The following is an 18,008-nucleotide window of genomic DNA, read 5'->3' on the forward strand; positions in this document are numbered from 1 at the left end:
CCTTATGAGCATCTTCGAAGACTGAGCAGGTAAATCCTTAAGATTGACAAAATCACCACAGGTAACTTGCTGTCGATGAGAATATCGACTGCCACTGAATACACAACGCCGCTAAATACTAGAAAATTCGCTTTTATGGTGAGTCGAATTCAGAACCTGAAGTGCTAGGAGGCTCTTGTAACCTCTCATAGCGGCTCTTGTAACCTCTCATAGCTTAAACGGGTTTACCGTGCCAAGTACATGTGGCCATGGGTTTACCGTGCCCAAGTACATATGGCCAATCCATCGCCACTACTGGGTTCAAATGTCTGGATAAAAATATGTGATAGTTTAAGACAAACCTATATAATCCCAACTTACTTGAAAACTAGAAAGTACAAACATGGATATTTTACACAATAAAACACTACACATATATAGAGTTAAAAAACACACCTCAACTGATCAGTTCCTACAAACACATAATTTCAACATATTAAATTTATCATATGATAAATTCAATTTACAATATAAATTATTCCACCAACAGGATGAGCGACAACGCTCCGTCGCCGGATGTAAACCCTTGGCACCATCCTCCCCCGAAAACCCTAGCTCCATTTTTCCTCCCTCCCTCTCTCTCACCCACTGATGAACGTGTATTTAGTCCGAATTTTTTCTATGGACAGGAAAATACATAGATAAAATTATGTATATTTTGCATATGCCCTAATTTATCGTACAAATTAGAGGATGCATATTTTGCCAATTACCAATATTTCCTATAGAGTAGGCACCACATATCTTCCTAAGTCCCAATATTTCCTATAATTTAGATGAGGATCTATTTTTGTCAATATTCCTAAGTCCCAACATTAATCGTGCCACCGTTAAAGGAAATCCCTACAAAATGTCACCTAACAAGTTGAAAGGGCCTTTAGTCTAGTGGTTACAAGAGCCTCGGTAGCACCTGAGGTCCTGGGTTCGACTCCTCATGGGAGCGAATATTCTGGGATTTAACGGCATTGTGCATTCAGTAGTAGGCGACATTCCCGTCGACAGCGAGGTGCCTGTGGTGACTTCGTCAATTTCGAGGATTTGCCGGCTCAGTCTTCGAAGATGCTCATAGGGGTAGGGTTTATACGTGTATTCATAGGAGTGTGAGTGTGCGTGCGTTGTGAGTGTCTTAGTTGTACTGCGTAATCTAAAAAAACAAAGAAACAAACTAAAAAGACAAAGGAACACTTGTATTTTCTTAAAAAAAAGTCATGTACATACTACACCTCAAAGGGTCGTCCATTGGGCATACTACACGGCAACAACGATTAATGTACACCTCAGACACAGAAATTCACCTTTGACAATGGCCAAATCACAAATTCAGAGCCGAACCAAACATACGCTGTTCATCCGCCGCGTGTATCCCTCTGGCGCCGTGTCGCAGAAACTCGACTGCGCGGCGGGCCCCACCCAGGGCACCCAGTACCCCACCCGCGCGGCTGCGCACCCCGACCCCGTCAACAGACCGCACGACGAAGCAAGCAGAGACGCACCCAACAGACATCCCACCCCTCCGCGTGGGTGTGCGCCGTTCCCCTCCCCCCTCTCCCTTTTTCCTCTTCCGGCCTCTCCCCTCGCCGGCCACCGCCGCGGAGGAGTAGGCGTGACAGAGACACAGATCGTCGCGGCGGCGACGATGGGCGACCACGAGGCTCGCGGGGACGACTTCGAGAAGAAGGCGGAGAAGAAGCTCACGGGCTGGGGCATCTTCGGCTCCAAGTACGAGGACGCCGCCGACCTCTTCGACAAGGCTGCTAACTCCTTCAAGCTCGCCAAGAACTGTGAGCGCTCCTGGCTGCGCAGATCCCCCTCTCGCCACGCCCTCTCCCCCAATTACTTCCGCCCCCAATCTGTTCGTTTCGATTGTCGCTGCTGCCTCCAGCCGTTAGATCTGCCGCCGGATCGGGGCCCGGGATCGGGGCCGCGGTGTTTGGTTCGGCGCAGTAGCGAGCGGTTAGGACGGGGAGTGGGATCTTGGGCTGCGGATCTACGGCCGCGCCGCGTGATCTTAGATGCGCTAGGTTTCGTCTGAGGATGCTAGCTAGTGCTGCATGAATTGATTCCATGAGCACAAAGATTGTGCTTGTTTGTCTCCGACTGCTATAGAAGGATACTAAACATTTGGCGTCTTGTCTAAGTGGCTTATTCTGAAAGAGAGTTGTGTGCCCCTCGTTCTATTTCAGATCAGGTTGTTTCATTTGCATCTCCTGTGTATTTGATCCAAATATGTTCTTTGATGTGGGTTTTGTTGACCCATATGGTTGAACTAGGAAGATTGGCGCGCTTCGCCGCGCCGGTGCTGCTTGTGTGCGCTGCTACTGACTTGTGCAGCCCATGCAACAAAAAAAGCAAGACTATTCTTAAACGGCCGGCAAGGCGGCAAACTAATAATTATACACATGTAATCAAGTAGCGCACCATAAAACTCTAGAACTGACCAAGCCATACAATCTTTCGTCGTAAAGATAAAATAAAGATAGGTCAATTACACATGTATAAATGATAAAGCATAAATAACTGCATATGTAGTGGGTTTGAGCAGCTTGCACAAGATAGTGGTCATATGGTGTTGGCCGCCCCCCTTTCAAACTGATACCTGAAATGAAGTAGTACTCAATTTCTCCAAGAGCGGACACACTATAGCATGAGACAACATGAGATGGAAAACTATGGCAGTGTGTGAGATATGTAACCGTTGAAAATATCAAGAACCTAGATTACTGCCTTAGAACCCAAAAAACTTGCAAGAAGCACCAGCAATGAGAAAATAAATTGAACTTTTCACCCAAAGGTCCAAACCTTTAGAATCAAAGGTGAAACTACCACATATCAGTTTCATGATTGAAGCTAATTTTTTTTAAAAAAAAGGAACTTCTTCATGGTTGTTGCACTTTGGAATTGCAACTCATGGGGTAAAGTCCATAAAGGAAGATATGAACATGAAATCAGTAACCCCTTAATTTAATAATTAATAAGAATAAAAGTGCATCGCTAGATATGGTTGATGCCTTATTGGGTGCCACGAGCTACATCTGAAATCCAAGGTTTTAAACATATAATCTGGTACTGCCAAACAAATAGTAAAAGAAATAATGAGAAAATAATTTACCAAACTTATCATGATTTGAAATGAGAATTTTAAACAAAAAAAACAACTGATTGTACCTTCCTTCCTATGAAATGCTACTATTCTTATACTAACTTGATATAGAGCACTTCAGAACATTGAGTACCACAAATTGAGATAGAATTCGACCTGTAATGTTTTTGCTATCTTGGCTACTTCAGATCATTGGCTTATTGAGTAGCACAAAGAGCTGCAAGATATGTCCAAGTATATTATGAAATGTTTTTTATTTTAATAAAGAAAAGACTCACTGGAAAGCCTGATAATCTCAAATAAAGAAAAGACTCACTGGAAAGCCCGATAATCTCAAGTCAAAGCACAACATACTCAACTACGCAAACATTAGGTATCTGCGATCTTCTCTTATGTAAAAGTTGGTTCTCCCTGTTGGTGACCAGATAGAGATAAATGAAATTACAGGGACCAAAGGAACATGCTAGAAAACAAAATTTACATAACTAATAATGGTAAACTAAATAGCTTCCATAGCTAAACTGTATAGCCTGTTTAGCATCTAGATGTTGCCAAAACTATTCAGATGATTTCCCAATATTGATAGCAAAGTGAAAGGTGGTTTACATGAGGTGACATGCAAAGAATAAGAGTTGAGGTGCCACATTTATGGTAGGCTTCAGAGTTTAAAAAAAAGGTGCTAGATACCTCCACAGTTATTAAACAAAACTGATTTCAGAATCTTAGAAATAGGAGATGACACATTGGCACAAACGATGAAATAGATGTAGGTTATCACCTTTCCCTTTGTGATTAAATGCATTTTATCGTTTAAGAAGAACAGCATCAGGGATTGCATGTTTCAATTGACTGAAAGACCTACATCTTCGAATCAAATGGATTTAGTTTTCTGATGCATAGATGGCCTAACTGTAATCAACTGTAACATGGACTATAATATGGGTACGTTTCTACAGCTCAATTCATCACCCAAAGGTGCCTCATTGGGGGATCGCTATGTAGGTCACTTGCTCGACGGACTTGTAGCAAAATCATGGGCACACAAAAAGGCTACAGGATAAGAATTGCAGATCAATTTGGGGGAACAAGAACTATTTCAATCCACTACTACACCATTTAAGGACAGAGGGGGGCTAATTGTTACCCAGAATTGGTAGCGGACCCATGAGGAGAAAATATGGTCAAATAGCAGACGCCTGATTAGTTGAACAAGCAGCAGGAGTTCACTGCTGACAATGCGCCCCACAACCAGAGCACCTGAAGATAGCAGACGCACAAACAGTAAATACAACAACAACAACAACAACAACATAGCCTTTTTCCCCAAGCAAGTTGGGGTAGGCTAGAGATGAAACCCGAAAGAAATAAGTTCAAGGTTCAGGCACATTGATAGCTAGTCTCCAAGCGCTCCTATCCAAAGCTATCTCTTTAGAAATATTCCAATCCTTAAGGTCTCTCTTAACCGACTCATCCCACGTCATTTTAGGTCTACCTCTACCCCTCTTTACATTATTGACCCGCTCAAGAACCCCATTACGCACCGGCGCCTCAGGAGGTCTTCGTTGGACATGTCCAAACTATCTCAGCCGATGCTGGGTAAGTTTCTCCTCAATCGGTGCCACCCCGACCCTATCCCGAATAACTTCGTTCCGGACTCTATCCCTCCTTGTGTGCCCGCAAAACCATCGCAACATCCGCATCTCTGCTACACTCAGTTGCTGGACATGTCGCCTTTTTGTAGGCCAACATTCAACACCGTATAACATCGCCGGACGAATTGCTATCCTATAGAATTTGCCTTTTAGCTTTTGTGGCTCCCTCTTGTCACAAAGGATGCCAGAAGCTTGCCGCCATTTCAACCAGCCAGCTGAAATTCTATGCCTAACATCTTCATCAATGTCGCCATCCTTTTGTAGCACCGATCCTAAATATCGCGGCCGGAATCCTCCGCCACTGCCCTCCTCGCACGGCGCCAAGATTCCGCCCTCACCCAAACCTTCCCCAAACCCTACGCCGCCTCCACGAGAGGAGAGCCCGGCGGGTCCCGCACACAGCGGGAGGCGGTGCGGCAGCAGGTAGGCTCGCACGTAGAGGGTGAGGAGAGCTGGGGGGGGTGGGGGGCGCAGGAGAGGCGTGGCGGCAGTAGCGAGGCCCACACGCAGGCGAATGCCAAATCGACGAGCCGCGTCGGGCGTGAGCAGCGAGGCCCACATGCAGAGGGCGCCGCGCGACTTCCGCGAAACGGGCAAACGACGAATCGAGGAGACGAGGAGCCGCGTCGGGCGTCCTCTCCCCGGCACGTGTCACCCAGGGAGCGCCCGACTGCTCCCGTCGCTCCCCCTCTAGGGTGCATAGTAATAAGAGTATGAGGGAGGGAGCATCATGCATATGCTTGAATTGTTGTAGTGTATCTGGAATCCATGTGCTGTCAGTTCATAGGGTTTATTTATATTTTGTGGGTGCACTCACAGAATTTCATAAGTATAGTAGAATAAAGTTTTATTCAAGAGATTGATAGTAAAATGACCTTGATATGTCAGTGTGCCATGATTTTATTGTTTTCATTAAAATAATTAATTTGGTGTTCAGGGAGCAGAGCTGCATCAGTGTACATCAAGATTGCAAACTGCCATTTAAAGGTTTGTTCATTGCTTTGCTTATCTTTTGAATTATTATTTTGTCATCTTGACAAATCATGCTGTTGAAATGGTATGATGCTTATTGTGCTTATCACTTTTCTGAACAGGGAGATAGCAAGCATGAGGCTGCCTCAGCATACGTTGAGGCTGCAAATTGCTACAAAAAATTCTCACCTCAGGGTACCTCCACCTTCTGAGTATCATGCATACTCCACCACTAATTGTCTGTGAATTTGTATTCTCTATTCGTTATAATTGGTATAATGCGCCTGTTTTGTGAGTTGTCCTGTGGCAATCAGGAAATAAGTAATTCTGTTATTTTGTGCTGCACTTCCGCTTGCTTAATGTTGACTGTTTTTTTCTCTGTTGTTGGTCAACTATTGGTTCTTTAAGCATTCTACTTCTGTATTTTTATACCATCAGCTAAGTCTCTACTAACATTTAAAATAAAATCACTGACTTCAAGTTTCATTCAATATGAATCATACTGATTACATTGGAAATGTGCTAGATTTCCTGTTTCTGTAATTTCTCCAGGAACTTGTTATTTTTTAGTTTTAGTAGTAGCAGAAACATTGCTGCTAATTCCTTTACATTACCAAAATTTTTGAAACATGGAAACAGTGTCCTGATATCGGAAAATGTGTCATAGGATGAGGGAATAGCCCCCTTCATCATGATTACCCCTTCATGATTAAATATGCGACTAAGAAGTAAGTACTGTGAATACCAAAAAAGATGTGTTGCCAACTAAGCAATCCTGATCATCAGGAAAATAAGTTGTCGGAGCTATCTGGCATATTTCCATCAATAACTGCGTACATTTGAGTGAAGGATTCAGACGTCTAAATTTCTTTTCTGAACATGCTTAGCTAAGTAGCTAACTCATTGTGTACACTACCCCCTTTAATGCAGAAGCTGCGCAGGCGCTAAATCAAGCTGTTAATCTTTTCTTGGAAATTGGTAGGTTGAACATGGCCGCAAGATACAGCAAGGTGAATAAAGTTTTTTTTTGTTTTTGTTTTAAAAAGTGTTACTACACGCTACTGTCTTATTTTTATCTCAGGCATTTTGATTGATGATTTGAGATACTATCCAGCACCCTTTATCTTCGTCTTTTGTTACAATGCAACTTATCAGTATCTTTGCATGATGTCATGTTCGAAAAGAAGGATGATTTGTTTCAAAGGGAAATATATTATTTATATTGGTGCAAATTTGATGTATTTTCAGGACATTGGTGAGATATATCAGCAAGAACAAGATTTAGAGAAGGCTACAGATTACCTGGAAAGAGCGGCTGACCTTTTTGACAGTGAGGGGCAGTCATCCCAAGCAAACACCATCAAGCAGAAAGTGGCAGAAATTGCTGCTCAGTTGGAACAGTAAGATTAACTTTATTTCACTCATTGTTTATCTCTTACTCCCTCTGATCCCGTATGTAAGTCTTTTATGCTATTGACTGGTTTCCAATATGATACTTTGGCTTGCAGTTTCTGTTGCAGTTACTATTTTTAAATAGAGAATTATATAATATGACAGTCTTTTCACGATGAATCTAATAACATCAATCATGTGCTGTCAGTCTATGTAATGCTTTTATAAGTTGATGGATCAAGTTAAAAATGTTGACAAACTATGATCCTGCATTTGGAATTGGAGGTAGTAGTATTTTGTTGGGGTCTTTACTAGCATGTCACCAGCAATCCATGTCACTGCGCATGAACTAGGTGCACTCCTCCCCTAGTAACAGTATTATTATTGTTATACTTTTATTTTTTTATGTGTTCCTTTTTGTTGGTGACTATAATATTAATATTATCCTTACTGGAGAATGTATATATTATATTCAATAGTTGGATTAGATAATGGGTAGCAGCAAAATGTGTTCTGACATCTGAGCTACAAGAATTCCTATTAAGATTATTTCAGTGCTTTTGAAGGTGACATTCACTTGCCTCAAAAATTCGATCATTCTTTAATGTCATATACTTTGCTTCAGTTACATAGATTATCTGTCAGCTTGTTTATGTATTCTCTATAAAAGATCTCAAATCTTGAAGCAAGTGTTGTTGGTAGTGGGTTCAGAAGTTATTAAGCCTATTGATTTGCTAATTATCGTGCTTTGATTTGGGTTGCTTTGTTTTTGTTCTTCTCTATTCTACCTATTTCCTGTTCAAACTGGCATTATGTAGTCAAACATGTTATCAAACATGTTATATCCTTGTTCAAGGTGGTAGCATCGTCTATCTAATCGTTTCCATCATTATTGACTTATATGTGGGGTCACACATACATTGTCATAGTAATTGCAGAATTACATTATTACAACTTTGATATTTCTCATGCAAATTTATTTCTAGGTACCCAAAGGCAACTGAGATTTTTGAAGGGATTGCCCGTCAGTCAATCAATAATAATCTTCTTAAGTATGGTGTCAGAGGCATTCTCCTTAACGCTGGCATTTGCCAACTATGTAGAGGTGATCCTGTTGCTATCACAAATTCATTGGAGCGATACCAGGTGTGTACTATTCTATTGAGATCCTAACGAGTTAGTGTCATTGTCATCTTTATTAAGATTTTCTGTTACTGTTTTGCAGGAAATTGACCCAACTTTCTCTGGGACACGGGAATACAAGCTTTTAGCTGTACGCATACTTATTTGCCCTTTTTTTCTTGATCTTGTTCAATGCATGCCGGACTTGAATATAACATTTTCTCTAGTGCTAACCCTAAATTTCATACCGTTACTTTAAATTTATCATCCAATCCTAGGATGTTTCCAATGGAGCTTATACAGTCAGGTATTTTTATTTCAGGATCTTGCTGCATCAATGGATGAAGGAGATATTGCGAAATTCACTGATGCCATCAAAGAATTTGATAGCATGACACGTCTGGTATGTTAAGTCTGACGCCTCTGTTTTATTTTGTAACTTCAAGCTGTTAGAGGGTGTTTTTACAATTCTTTGTTGGTAACCTGTCTATCTGTAACTTTATGCTTTGTAATTGTATTGTATGTAAGGTGGGTTAACTAAAGTATACAATTTTGGCCTTATAAATTGCATCTTGATTTGGGTGGAATAATATCAGCAAACATGAAAATGTCTCTACCACATTAATTCTACTGTTTCCTTGATCACCAACGGCTGAAGAATGACAATTTTTTGTGGTACATTCTCACTTCCCCTGGCTGGTCAGCCTAGCTCAGCAATTTTGGGGCCCGGTTTTTTTTTTAGGGTTTTCAACTTTTGAACTTGCTAGATCATGAGTTGCTGCTACAACACAAGGTGTCACAGATCTTTGTGAGATAACATTGTTTACTTAGAAAATGCTCTAAATGGAATTATTGCACACCATGTTTACTTCATTTGATCCTTTCTACCCTGCATCTAATGTATAATATTTTGTCTCAGGATCCTTGGAAAACCACCCTGCTTCTCAGGGCAAAGAACGAGCTGAAGAAAAAGGAAGACGATGAGGATGACCTAACATAAACATTGTTGTAAAATTCATATGATATGGTTTGGTTTGTGCTTGCATTTCATCGTGGAGGCTTCTTGTTCCTTATAAATGAGCATCATGAGATCAATCCCTGGTCTGGTTGTACAGAATTTCAATTTGGGCTATCCTGTTGATTTGCTGTCAGAATGAAAATTAGTACCGAATGCTTGTTTCTGGGGTTCCTGTTACTTGGTTGTTTTAACATTTGCGACTGTCTTATTTGCTATGGTAGTCCATATAAGGTATACACCTCTTATTTGTTACCTTGGTGGTCCGACTTCATCATGTTTGTTTCCACTGTGCTGTGTCTCCGTTTTGTAAACTTACCTGTTTTATGAAGTTCTTACAACCGGCTCAAACTGTTCTGAAGTTACGATGTTTCAGTACAGATTGCATGACTCTGTTCGCTGCATCTTCGTTGCATTCAGCCAACAATATTTCTCTTTTACATAAAATTAGCACCAGTATCAGCCAGCAGTATTTTTCTCTTACAAAAAATTAGCACCAGCCAGCCGAACAAAGGGTGGTAGGTTGTGACTGTAGTGGTCTCTTAGTAATCCAAAGCCCGTCCTTTAAATTTTCTAGGTAAAATTCTAAGACTTCTTACCACCTCTAAATGCATGTGGACCTTTTCACTACCTTTTAAATAGTTATTCTCGTGTCTTGAGAGAACGCTACCTTCATCAAAGTCCCCAAAAGGTTATAGCGTGCCTGCAGATGGTGAACCTTCTCAATGTTGCTTTTTTGCAATAAAGAAGCATCAGCCTTTACAGACAGCCCTGAAACCTACTTGCATGTTGCTGATTCTTTAATTGTCGATTTCTAAGACCATTCTCAATGTAAATTTCATTTTCATTAAATGACATACCATGTAAGCAAAAGTGATAACATGGCAAGCAATTGATGAGAAAAAAGAGAATATATCTATACTATACTATAAGAAATCAAAACAGTTGAAATTCCTTTTCACCTAAAATATTCTCTCACTTATCATAGAGGGCCCACTAATCAGAAAATTTTTCATCTCACTCATGCTGGACAGGAATCATCAAGTGCAAAAATTGATTCTATACTATAAGGAACCAAAACAGTTGAAACTTCCTTTCACCTAATAAAATATTCTCAGCCACCTTTCACAGAGGACCCACTAATTAGAAAATTTTTCGTCGCACACATGATGGACAGGAATTACCAATGCAAAAATTGATGATTCCAAAATGTTTAAAATGTTTCTGCTAACGTCTTGTTTAGATGTAAAATTCAAAAGTCTAAAACTATCTTGTGCCACATACATGGAATATTAAATCTAGATAAAATAAAAAATTAATTGCATAGTTTGCTCGTAAATTGCTACAGTAAAACTACAGTAAATACTCCTACGTGGTAATGATGGATTAATTATTGTTAATAAATTAATCTCGTAGTTTACAGATGAATTTTGTAATTAGTTTTGTAATTAGTCTATGTTTAATATTTTAAATATGCAAAGATACTATTTCAAAAACTTTAAATCTTGCCTTTAAACTGGGCCCAATTCGCTCTATTACGGACTGTCAGCCTACCCGCCCCAAATCTCCGCTTCCCGTCAATCACGCGCTGCTCCCCAATCCCCTCCCCACCCCGGCGCTGCTCCCCCGCCGCGGCAGCGCGAAGGCTCGCGATGGGCGGCGGCATGCCGCGTGGGGAGAAGCAGCGCGAGGGGGCCGGGGGGGGGGGGCACGGCTCGAGGGCTGGCGAGGCCGCTGCGCGAGGGAATGTGGACCCTCCCGATCCGCTTTCCCCCTGCCCACCATCCCGGCCACCTCGAGCCCCAGGCCCCGCTCCGGGGGGCCGCGGTGCCATGCCGCGCCCTTCTGTTCCGATCACCCCGCCGCTGCCTTCGCCCCGATCCGGTGCTGCAGCAGATGTGTTCCTTAGATTCATTTAATTTAGTTTCTTCGGCAAATTCGTGGCTTATCTTCTTTGGGCCTTCTCGATCTAGCGTTGATTTGGGACTCTAGATGGCAAGTCGGAAGTGAAGGATGCAAAGGAAGAGGAAGAGAAAGAAGGCTGTCGTTGTGGGCGAGGAGGCGTCCGGATCTGGCAAGAAGGTAGCGGCGGGCGTCAACATACAGAGCGGGGTGGCATTTACTGTTGATTTACTGTTGCTAGGAATGGTTTCACGAGGGGCTCTCGTGTAGATATTGTGGCACAACCTAATTGTAAATGTTATTGGCGTTCCGTGATTGCTTGCGAAAGGATTGACATGGCTTCTCACTTTGGGTCATGATTTTTTAATAATAAGTAACAAGAGTTCGGAAATCCAGTTCAAAGTATAGAGCATGGTCTTGTTATCCGTTCATTTGTTAGGCTGTATATCAACCCTATTTTGTTTTAAGGAAGTGACAACTCATATTTTAGTAGTGCAAATTTCAGCAAATGAAACAGTAACACCTTGAAAACTACATGCTGAAACTTGATCTATCGTGGTCTGCATCTGTGCCAAGATACTTGTAAATTTGATGTCATACACCGCATATTTCACTATTCCTTGGATGACCGGATTGACTGAACCAAAAATTATGCTATGGGAAAATATTATTTACATTGCTATTGGTATTGCTTTTCTATCTTGAATATATACAACCACCTTGAGACAATATGTGGCTAACCGTTTTTGGAGCAGTATTATTTGTCAGCCTTAGGGGTTGTTTGGTTCCCGGGGCTAAACTTAAGTCCATATTACATCAAAAAGAATCATAGTATTTAGAAGTATTAATTAAAGATTAATTATAAAACTAACTGCAAAATCCTAGGGCTAAATTGCGAGACAAATTTAATGAGTTATATGAATCTATGATTAGCGAATGGCTACTGTAGCATCACTGTAGCAAATTATGAATTAATTAGGCTCATTAGATTCGTCTCGCGAATTAGCACTCAGCTGTCAAAAAAAATTATAAACAGATTTTATTTGATACTCCAAAATAATAAGATTTCTTTTGATGTGACAAAGACTTAAAAAAGTTCCTGAAAACAAACATAGTCTTACTCTCGTCAATGTCCCTTTCAGCATTAGGGCATGCTACCTGATTGTTTTTCTCCATCTCATGTTTTATCTGTCAAATCAAGGCATCCTCAGCTTCATTATGAGTTAAAGCTATACATGCTTCTGGGTGGGGGGGGGGGGAGTAAGTACCAACATGAGGACGTGATTCCTTGTTTCATATATTTTCACCGGTTCTGGTTTGAATACAATTTTTTATTCTAAACTTCAGCTGGGATTCCTCATTTGAAGTGGTTCGGAGTGGAGGGGGAGTACAATGTCATGGTTATTGATCTTCTTGGTCCAAGTCTGGAGGACTTATTCAACTTCTGCAGCCGAAGATTCTCTCTTAAAACAGTACTAATGCTAGCTGATCAGATGGTTAGTTTCTCTTATGGTGTCATCCATTTGCGATTACTTTTTGTTATCTGTATCACACCTATGAAAAATATGTCAATGAATCTTAAGTCTTTGTTTGGTGGATTTTCTTCCCTTGATTTCCATACAGATAGCCAGGATTAATTATTAATTATTTTTGGTACAGTTCATATAGTGGCTATAATGGCAAGGATTTAACTGGGCAGAATGGCATTTCCTATCAAATTCATGGCTTCTCTTATGTTCTATCAGATTTCAGATGTATTATTGCTCTCTATTTTGTACTGACACCCTGACCTTTTTAGGGCGATAATGTATCTGATGACTTGCCGTCTTCAAAAGTTTATATGTTTACCTAATTATATCTGATTTGCTATGATGAATTAGCATATGGTTGGATATGCTGTTTGGCTCCTAGAGGTTTATCTTATTGATTATAGTGCACTAGCTGGAATGAAGCTTTCCCATGTATGTATTTAGAATTTTAACTGTTTAGAACTAGATGAAGTTGGGGACAAGCAGATAAGCAGGGCTGTTGTATAAATGAAGATCAAAATTGCCTCATCTGGTTTTGTTTTTTGTTGGCATAGTTCGTTGTCGCTGCATACTATACTACTGTTACACGCGGATGGAAATGAGCTTTAGACTAATAATTTCATATGTTAGCGTAGGAGAATAAGCCATGTTTCTTATATGTGCACCATTCATTAGGTTGATGTTGGCCTCCCTGCAGACTGCGGCTTGCTGCAATTTCTATTTGTGTTAGATAGGGAGGAGGCAAACATACAGTTGGTTGTCTGGAACTCTATATATAAAGGCCTTGCGACGCAGCCCTTGCAAGTCGAGTGACCGGAAGAAGGGGAAAAAGTCAGAGACGTTGGCTTTGGTCATCAGATTGGCGACCTCCTCCACGTGGTGCCGTATCCCGTGCGCCGACTCGGTGCTGTCCATGTCGACCATGTCGACGGAGAAGAAGCTGCTGGACATGAGGTTGAGCATGGCCGCGTATAGCGGCCAGGCCCACCTCCACTCGCTAGGAGCGGTAATAAGCTATGGTTTTAGTGGTCTCTTTACAGCCCAAGAATGATTAGTACTCACACTCACACACTCAAATACGAGTACTTGTACCGAGTCGGGTATTGAATCTGAGTGGATATGTTTTACCACAAGAAACTTTACCTGTAAGTTACAGTGAGTTTACCAAAATTATGTTATTAATAATTTCATCTAAGTCAAACTTCTCTAGTTTTGATCAAATCTACAAAAATAATCCACCAATGTTTCCATCGGCATCACATTTATTTGATATTTTAGATGTTAATTTATTTTAAAATAATTTGATGGAAGTTAGAAATGCTTGACTTATAGACAAAACTAGAGTAACCTATAATTGTTGGTATGAGTCATTATCTAATCTTGCAATGTCAAACACATACGGTAGTACTCCGGATCGCCTAAAGTGGTCATCCTTTCATGGGAGACAAGTAAACGTAGCAATGGTTGCTACTTGCTTTAACTTATTATTTATTCTACCTCCACTTTAAAATTCAGAACCACAACTAATATAATATAATCTATTTAACCATGTTCTAATTGAGTAGATATATGTTCTATGGGTTTGATGTGAATATTTATGTTTCTCTATTTTGTGGTAATCTAAAAAGTTATACATGACTTTCATAGCTATTGGGAAAGGTGTGAATATGTTTTTCTTCTTAACCAATGTAGCTATGTGGTGGGTATTTTCCCGTCTACTTTAACATGAGTGCCTATATGTATAAAATGTTTGTTAGATGATGGTTTTGATATTGTGGTTGACGTTGATAAATTATTTACATATGACATATATTTAGTAATTTATCCTATGTCATGTCTTCCCGTGAGTAAAATCTATGGAATGCTTGGCAGTTTACTAATGAGTGGGCTGGTTGTAGTAGAGGTTATGTTAATCTTAGTGTATGATAACCTCTAAGGTGTTTACGCTACTGATGTCTCCTAGTGCTATCATACATTGGGTAAATTGGAGTTTGAATTATGAATGAGATTCAAAATAATTTCCTACTATTCTTTGGTATATGTGTTAAAATATAAGGATTGAACTTTGGGTTGACTAGCTCTATTTGGAAACATTTTCATATGATAGATATGCTTCGTGCTTGAATTATGAAATTAGAGTTCTTCTCTATGTTTAAATCACTCATGGCTACATGCTATCCTATTTCTTTAAGATTAAGGAGATCTATAGATATGATGATATGATTAACTATTTGTTTGATGTTTGGCATATGTGAGATTACATTATTTAATCATGATTGATGCTATTTATGTTAGCGAAGCACCGCTTGTATCTCTCTACATTAATTATCATGGACTATTCTCTTTTTCCATCATGGAGTACATGGTATTTGGATATTATTTGGATATGACATTGATCTCATGATATTGTTCCTCAGATATTCTTTTGCTAAGAATGTATAGTTGCACTTTGAAAATATTCAGCACAGATCAGATCAGATATGTTCTTCAATTCAAACAACACCTTAGAAAATAGATATTTATTCAAATGATTATCCGACCATCTCAACTCTCATGCAAAGTATCTTTAACATATTTTTTTCTTACAAAATCTTTTCCAGGAAACATGTCCTACCTCAAGTAAATGCATGCCAAGAAAAAAAGGAGAGAAAAGCACCAGCCAGCGCAGCAGCAGGTTTAAAAAAAATACACAAACTGCAAGCTACATATACATCAGAGCTAATCACAATTCACAATCCTAACATTTCTATCTACCTCTTCTTTTGCAATTGCATTTTCTCCATACAGGAAACAAAGTTGGAAGACCACTCACCAAGTCAAGTCAAGGAGAAAACTCTCCAACCACTTGATATTGGCTTCTACCGATTAGGAATGTAGGCTGCTATGGCAAGACTCACCACGGTATGTAAAAAACCTATACTTCTTGATATTCGTTCTATGGTTACAGTTTTGATCTGCTCTATAACCAGCTTTTTTTTAGGTTATGAGAAACCATCAGCTCGATGTGAGTCAGCAAGCTCAGTTTAGACTAAAGAAAATAGCTACGTTCTGTTCTGGAATTTTGCAGCAGTTGATTATGGATTGGTTGCGTGCTAGGCATCGGTTCTTGCTCTAACCCATGAGCTTGCACAGCAAATTGAGGAGGCCATGTACATCGAGGTTAGTTCTTCCCAACTCTGTTCTTCCCAAATTTACTTTTGTTCAGGTCCAACCCAGGCCTTTCTTCTTTTCTTGCTATAATCAGAGCATATTTTCTTCCAATATGCTTGCAGCAGTATGCTTGAATCTATAACAAATACCTGCTTGCTCCAAATCCAGAAACCAAATACATCAGTGCTCCAAACTCTTCATATAGCATACTGTGCTCGAGCTTGCCAAGACGCCAACCCTTGCTCCACCTTCTCTTATACGGCTTTCTATGTGTGTGAGTACTCCTGGGATTGGATTGACATCCAAAATCCAATGGGAGGAATCCAATTGAAGTCCAACTAAAATCAAGCTACATCTAGTCCAATCCTAACAATTAGTCTACAACATCCAATTCAGTCTATTCCAACGCCTCTTAATCCAAATCCATCTAATATAATCTAATTGCATCGCCCATGGCGGCAGCACCTCGCACCGCCACACCAAGGGCGGCCCCGCTGCACCAAAGAGTCCGCCATGTCCTTTGCTTCTCGTTCCCGCACCAAAGACGCACGGAGGCGAGGGATAAGTTGGTGCGGCTGGCTTTTGCCTCTGTCCCGTGCAGTCCATGTGCAACGCCTCTGGCATCGGGTTCAAGGAGGAGCGGCACACGGCGGCCATGGACGCTCAAGGCACGTGTGGCTACGCCGCGCAGCGGGCGCAGCACAGGTACGGGCCGGGCGGGAAGCAGGCGCCCAGCGTCGTGCCCAGCTACGGCGAGGTGAAGTTCCCGTGCGGCGGCGGCAGCGACGTATGCGGACGCCGCGCCGAGGCGCCGTTCCTTGCGCGGCGGCTGAACGCCGTCGCGCCGGTGCCGGCGCTTGCGCCTGCTTTCGCGTCGGGCTGGAGCGGGCGGGGAAGAAGATGTGCTGGTAGCGCTCTCCTCCTCTAGTCCGATAGGATTTGGATTATCCTTTTTTTTTATCCAATAGAATCCAATCCTAACTCATCTAAAGCGGTGGATATCCATATCCAATTAGATCCAAATCCAGTAGAATCCAAACGCCAAAATCCAATTAAATTTGGATTTAGCCCAATCCATTTCCAGGAGTACGTGTGAGTGGCAAAAAAATTCTTTTTCTGTTGTGCTTTTCTTTTCAGATAGGGGATATCCTTCTTACAAGCCACACGGCCAGGTTTGCAGCATGGGTGGCACTGGTGCTAATTAGTTGCATTACTGTAGCAGGTATCAGCCGAGGGCTCAAGGGCAGTAGTAGGAAGCCATGTTTTCTGTCACATCCTTTGATCAGTTCTATCACTTCGTACCGACGTGAAAAAACATGTGTATTTAGATTCCTATTAAAAGACTAAATAGTAGCTCTATAAATTACATGTTCCATTATAAATATATGTTTTCTACATTTACTCATCTTGAGAAAAAAGAAAAAAACAGGGCACGCTACTTCCAATGTAATGCGAGAAATGGTTTACTCCCCATCTTCATCGCAAACAAGACCAGAGCAAAACCATGTCAGTGCTTAGAGCACTAAGCCAGATTGGAAAAAGGTTGCCATCATTCGCACCTACCTCCATACCTTGCAATTGATTTCAATTTATCACTAATTCGAATTAAATCGCAATGATTGCAGGTCAGGAGCAACACAACCATTCCAGGGACTTAACATTTAGCACTGCCAATACAGAAGATTTAATAGGCAGTAGCGCTTTTGTACTAATACGTAGTTGTGCATTGTATATGAGAAATAATTGTACTATCATATATACCTGCTAACATATGGCCATACCATGTGATTGACCTGTTTATATGTATTAATGATGCCCTATCTTAATTTGATGATGGCTAGACGCGCCAAGGCGCGTGCAAAGTACTCGTATATATTGCATATGCATGGTAACCATCCACGGTGGTATTGGGCATCTTCACCTTGGTTGTTCCAGCCTGTTTTAGTTACATATATAGCATGATGCATGGATAGCTGTCTTATTTTTCTTATCATTTTGCTTCTTTTCAGGAGAACCATCTAAGGGATTTAACTTTCAGTTCGGTAGTATAAATATGAATGGACTACCGGTATGACTTAACTTTGAGTAGTGTAAGGAGATAGAGCGGCAATTCTTTCAGAGCTACCACTTCTATA

The 18,008-nt window shown here is 40.9% G+C and overlaps 1 protein-coding gene and 1 long non-coding RNA gene across 11 annotated transcripts; both read left to right on the forward strand.

The window, feature by feature from the left end:
- Positions 1-1,497: 1,497 nt before the first annotated feature.
- Positions 1,498-9,569, forward strand: LOC120712026 (alpha-soluble NSF attachment protein 2-like). Its single transcript, XM_039997715.1, has 9 exons — positions 1,498-1,820; positions 5,729-5,778; positions 5,886-5,958; positions 6,694-6,773; positions 7,012-7,163; positions 8,142-8,301; positions 8,381-8,428; positions 8,600-8,680; positions 9,197-9,569. Exons 1-9 carry the CDS (start codon positions 1,676-1,678, stop codon positions 9,275-9,277), a joined length of 870 nt encoding a protein of 289 aa, XP_039853649.1. The 5' UTR covers positions 1,498-1,675; the 3' UTR covers positions 9,278-9,569.
- Positions 9,570-10,845: 1,276 nt separating this feature from the next.
- Positions 10,846-17,707, forward strand: LOC120712027. 10 transcript variants are annotated; one of them, XR_005690600.1, is made up of 6 exons: positions 10,846-11,374; positions 12,542-15,397; positions 15,511-15,624; positions 15,704-15,882; positions 15,996-17,415; positions 17,499-17,707. It is a non-coding gene; the product is annotated as an uncharacterized LOC120712027 (long non-coding RNA). The 10 variants fall into 10 exon arrangements; XR_005690601.1 differs by having other exon boundaries at positions 15,999-17,415; XR_005690595.1 differs by having other exon boundaries at positions 12,542-13,729; positions 15,324-15,397; positions 15,704-17,415.
- Positions 17,708-18,008: the final 301 nt, after the last annotated feature.

The sequence above is a fragment of the Panicum virgatum genome, chromosome 6K (genome assembly GCF_016808335.1).
Source record: "Panicum virgatum strain AP13 chromosome 6K, P.virgatum_v5, whole genome shotgun sequence".
Lineage (NCBI taxonomy): Eukaryota > Viridiplantae > Streptophyta > Magnoliopsida > Poales > Poaceae > Panicum > Panicum virgatum.

Bases quoted from the DNA above. Each gene is read 5' to 3' on its own strand.
- LOC120712026 (XM_039997715.1), top strand. From the start codon at position 1,676: ATGGGCGACCACGAGGCTCGCGGGGACGACTTCGAGAAGAAGGCGGAG. The intron at 8,429-8,599 runs GTACGCATACTT...TTTTTATTTCAG, and splicing joins GGGAATACAAGCTTTTAGCT to GATCTTGCTGCATCAATGGA. The intron at 8,681-9,196 runs GTATGTTAAGTC...ATTTTGTCTCAG, and splicing joins TTGATAGCATGACACGTCTG to GATCCTTGGAAAACCACCCT.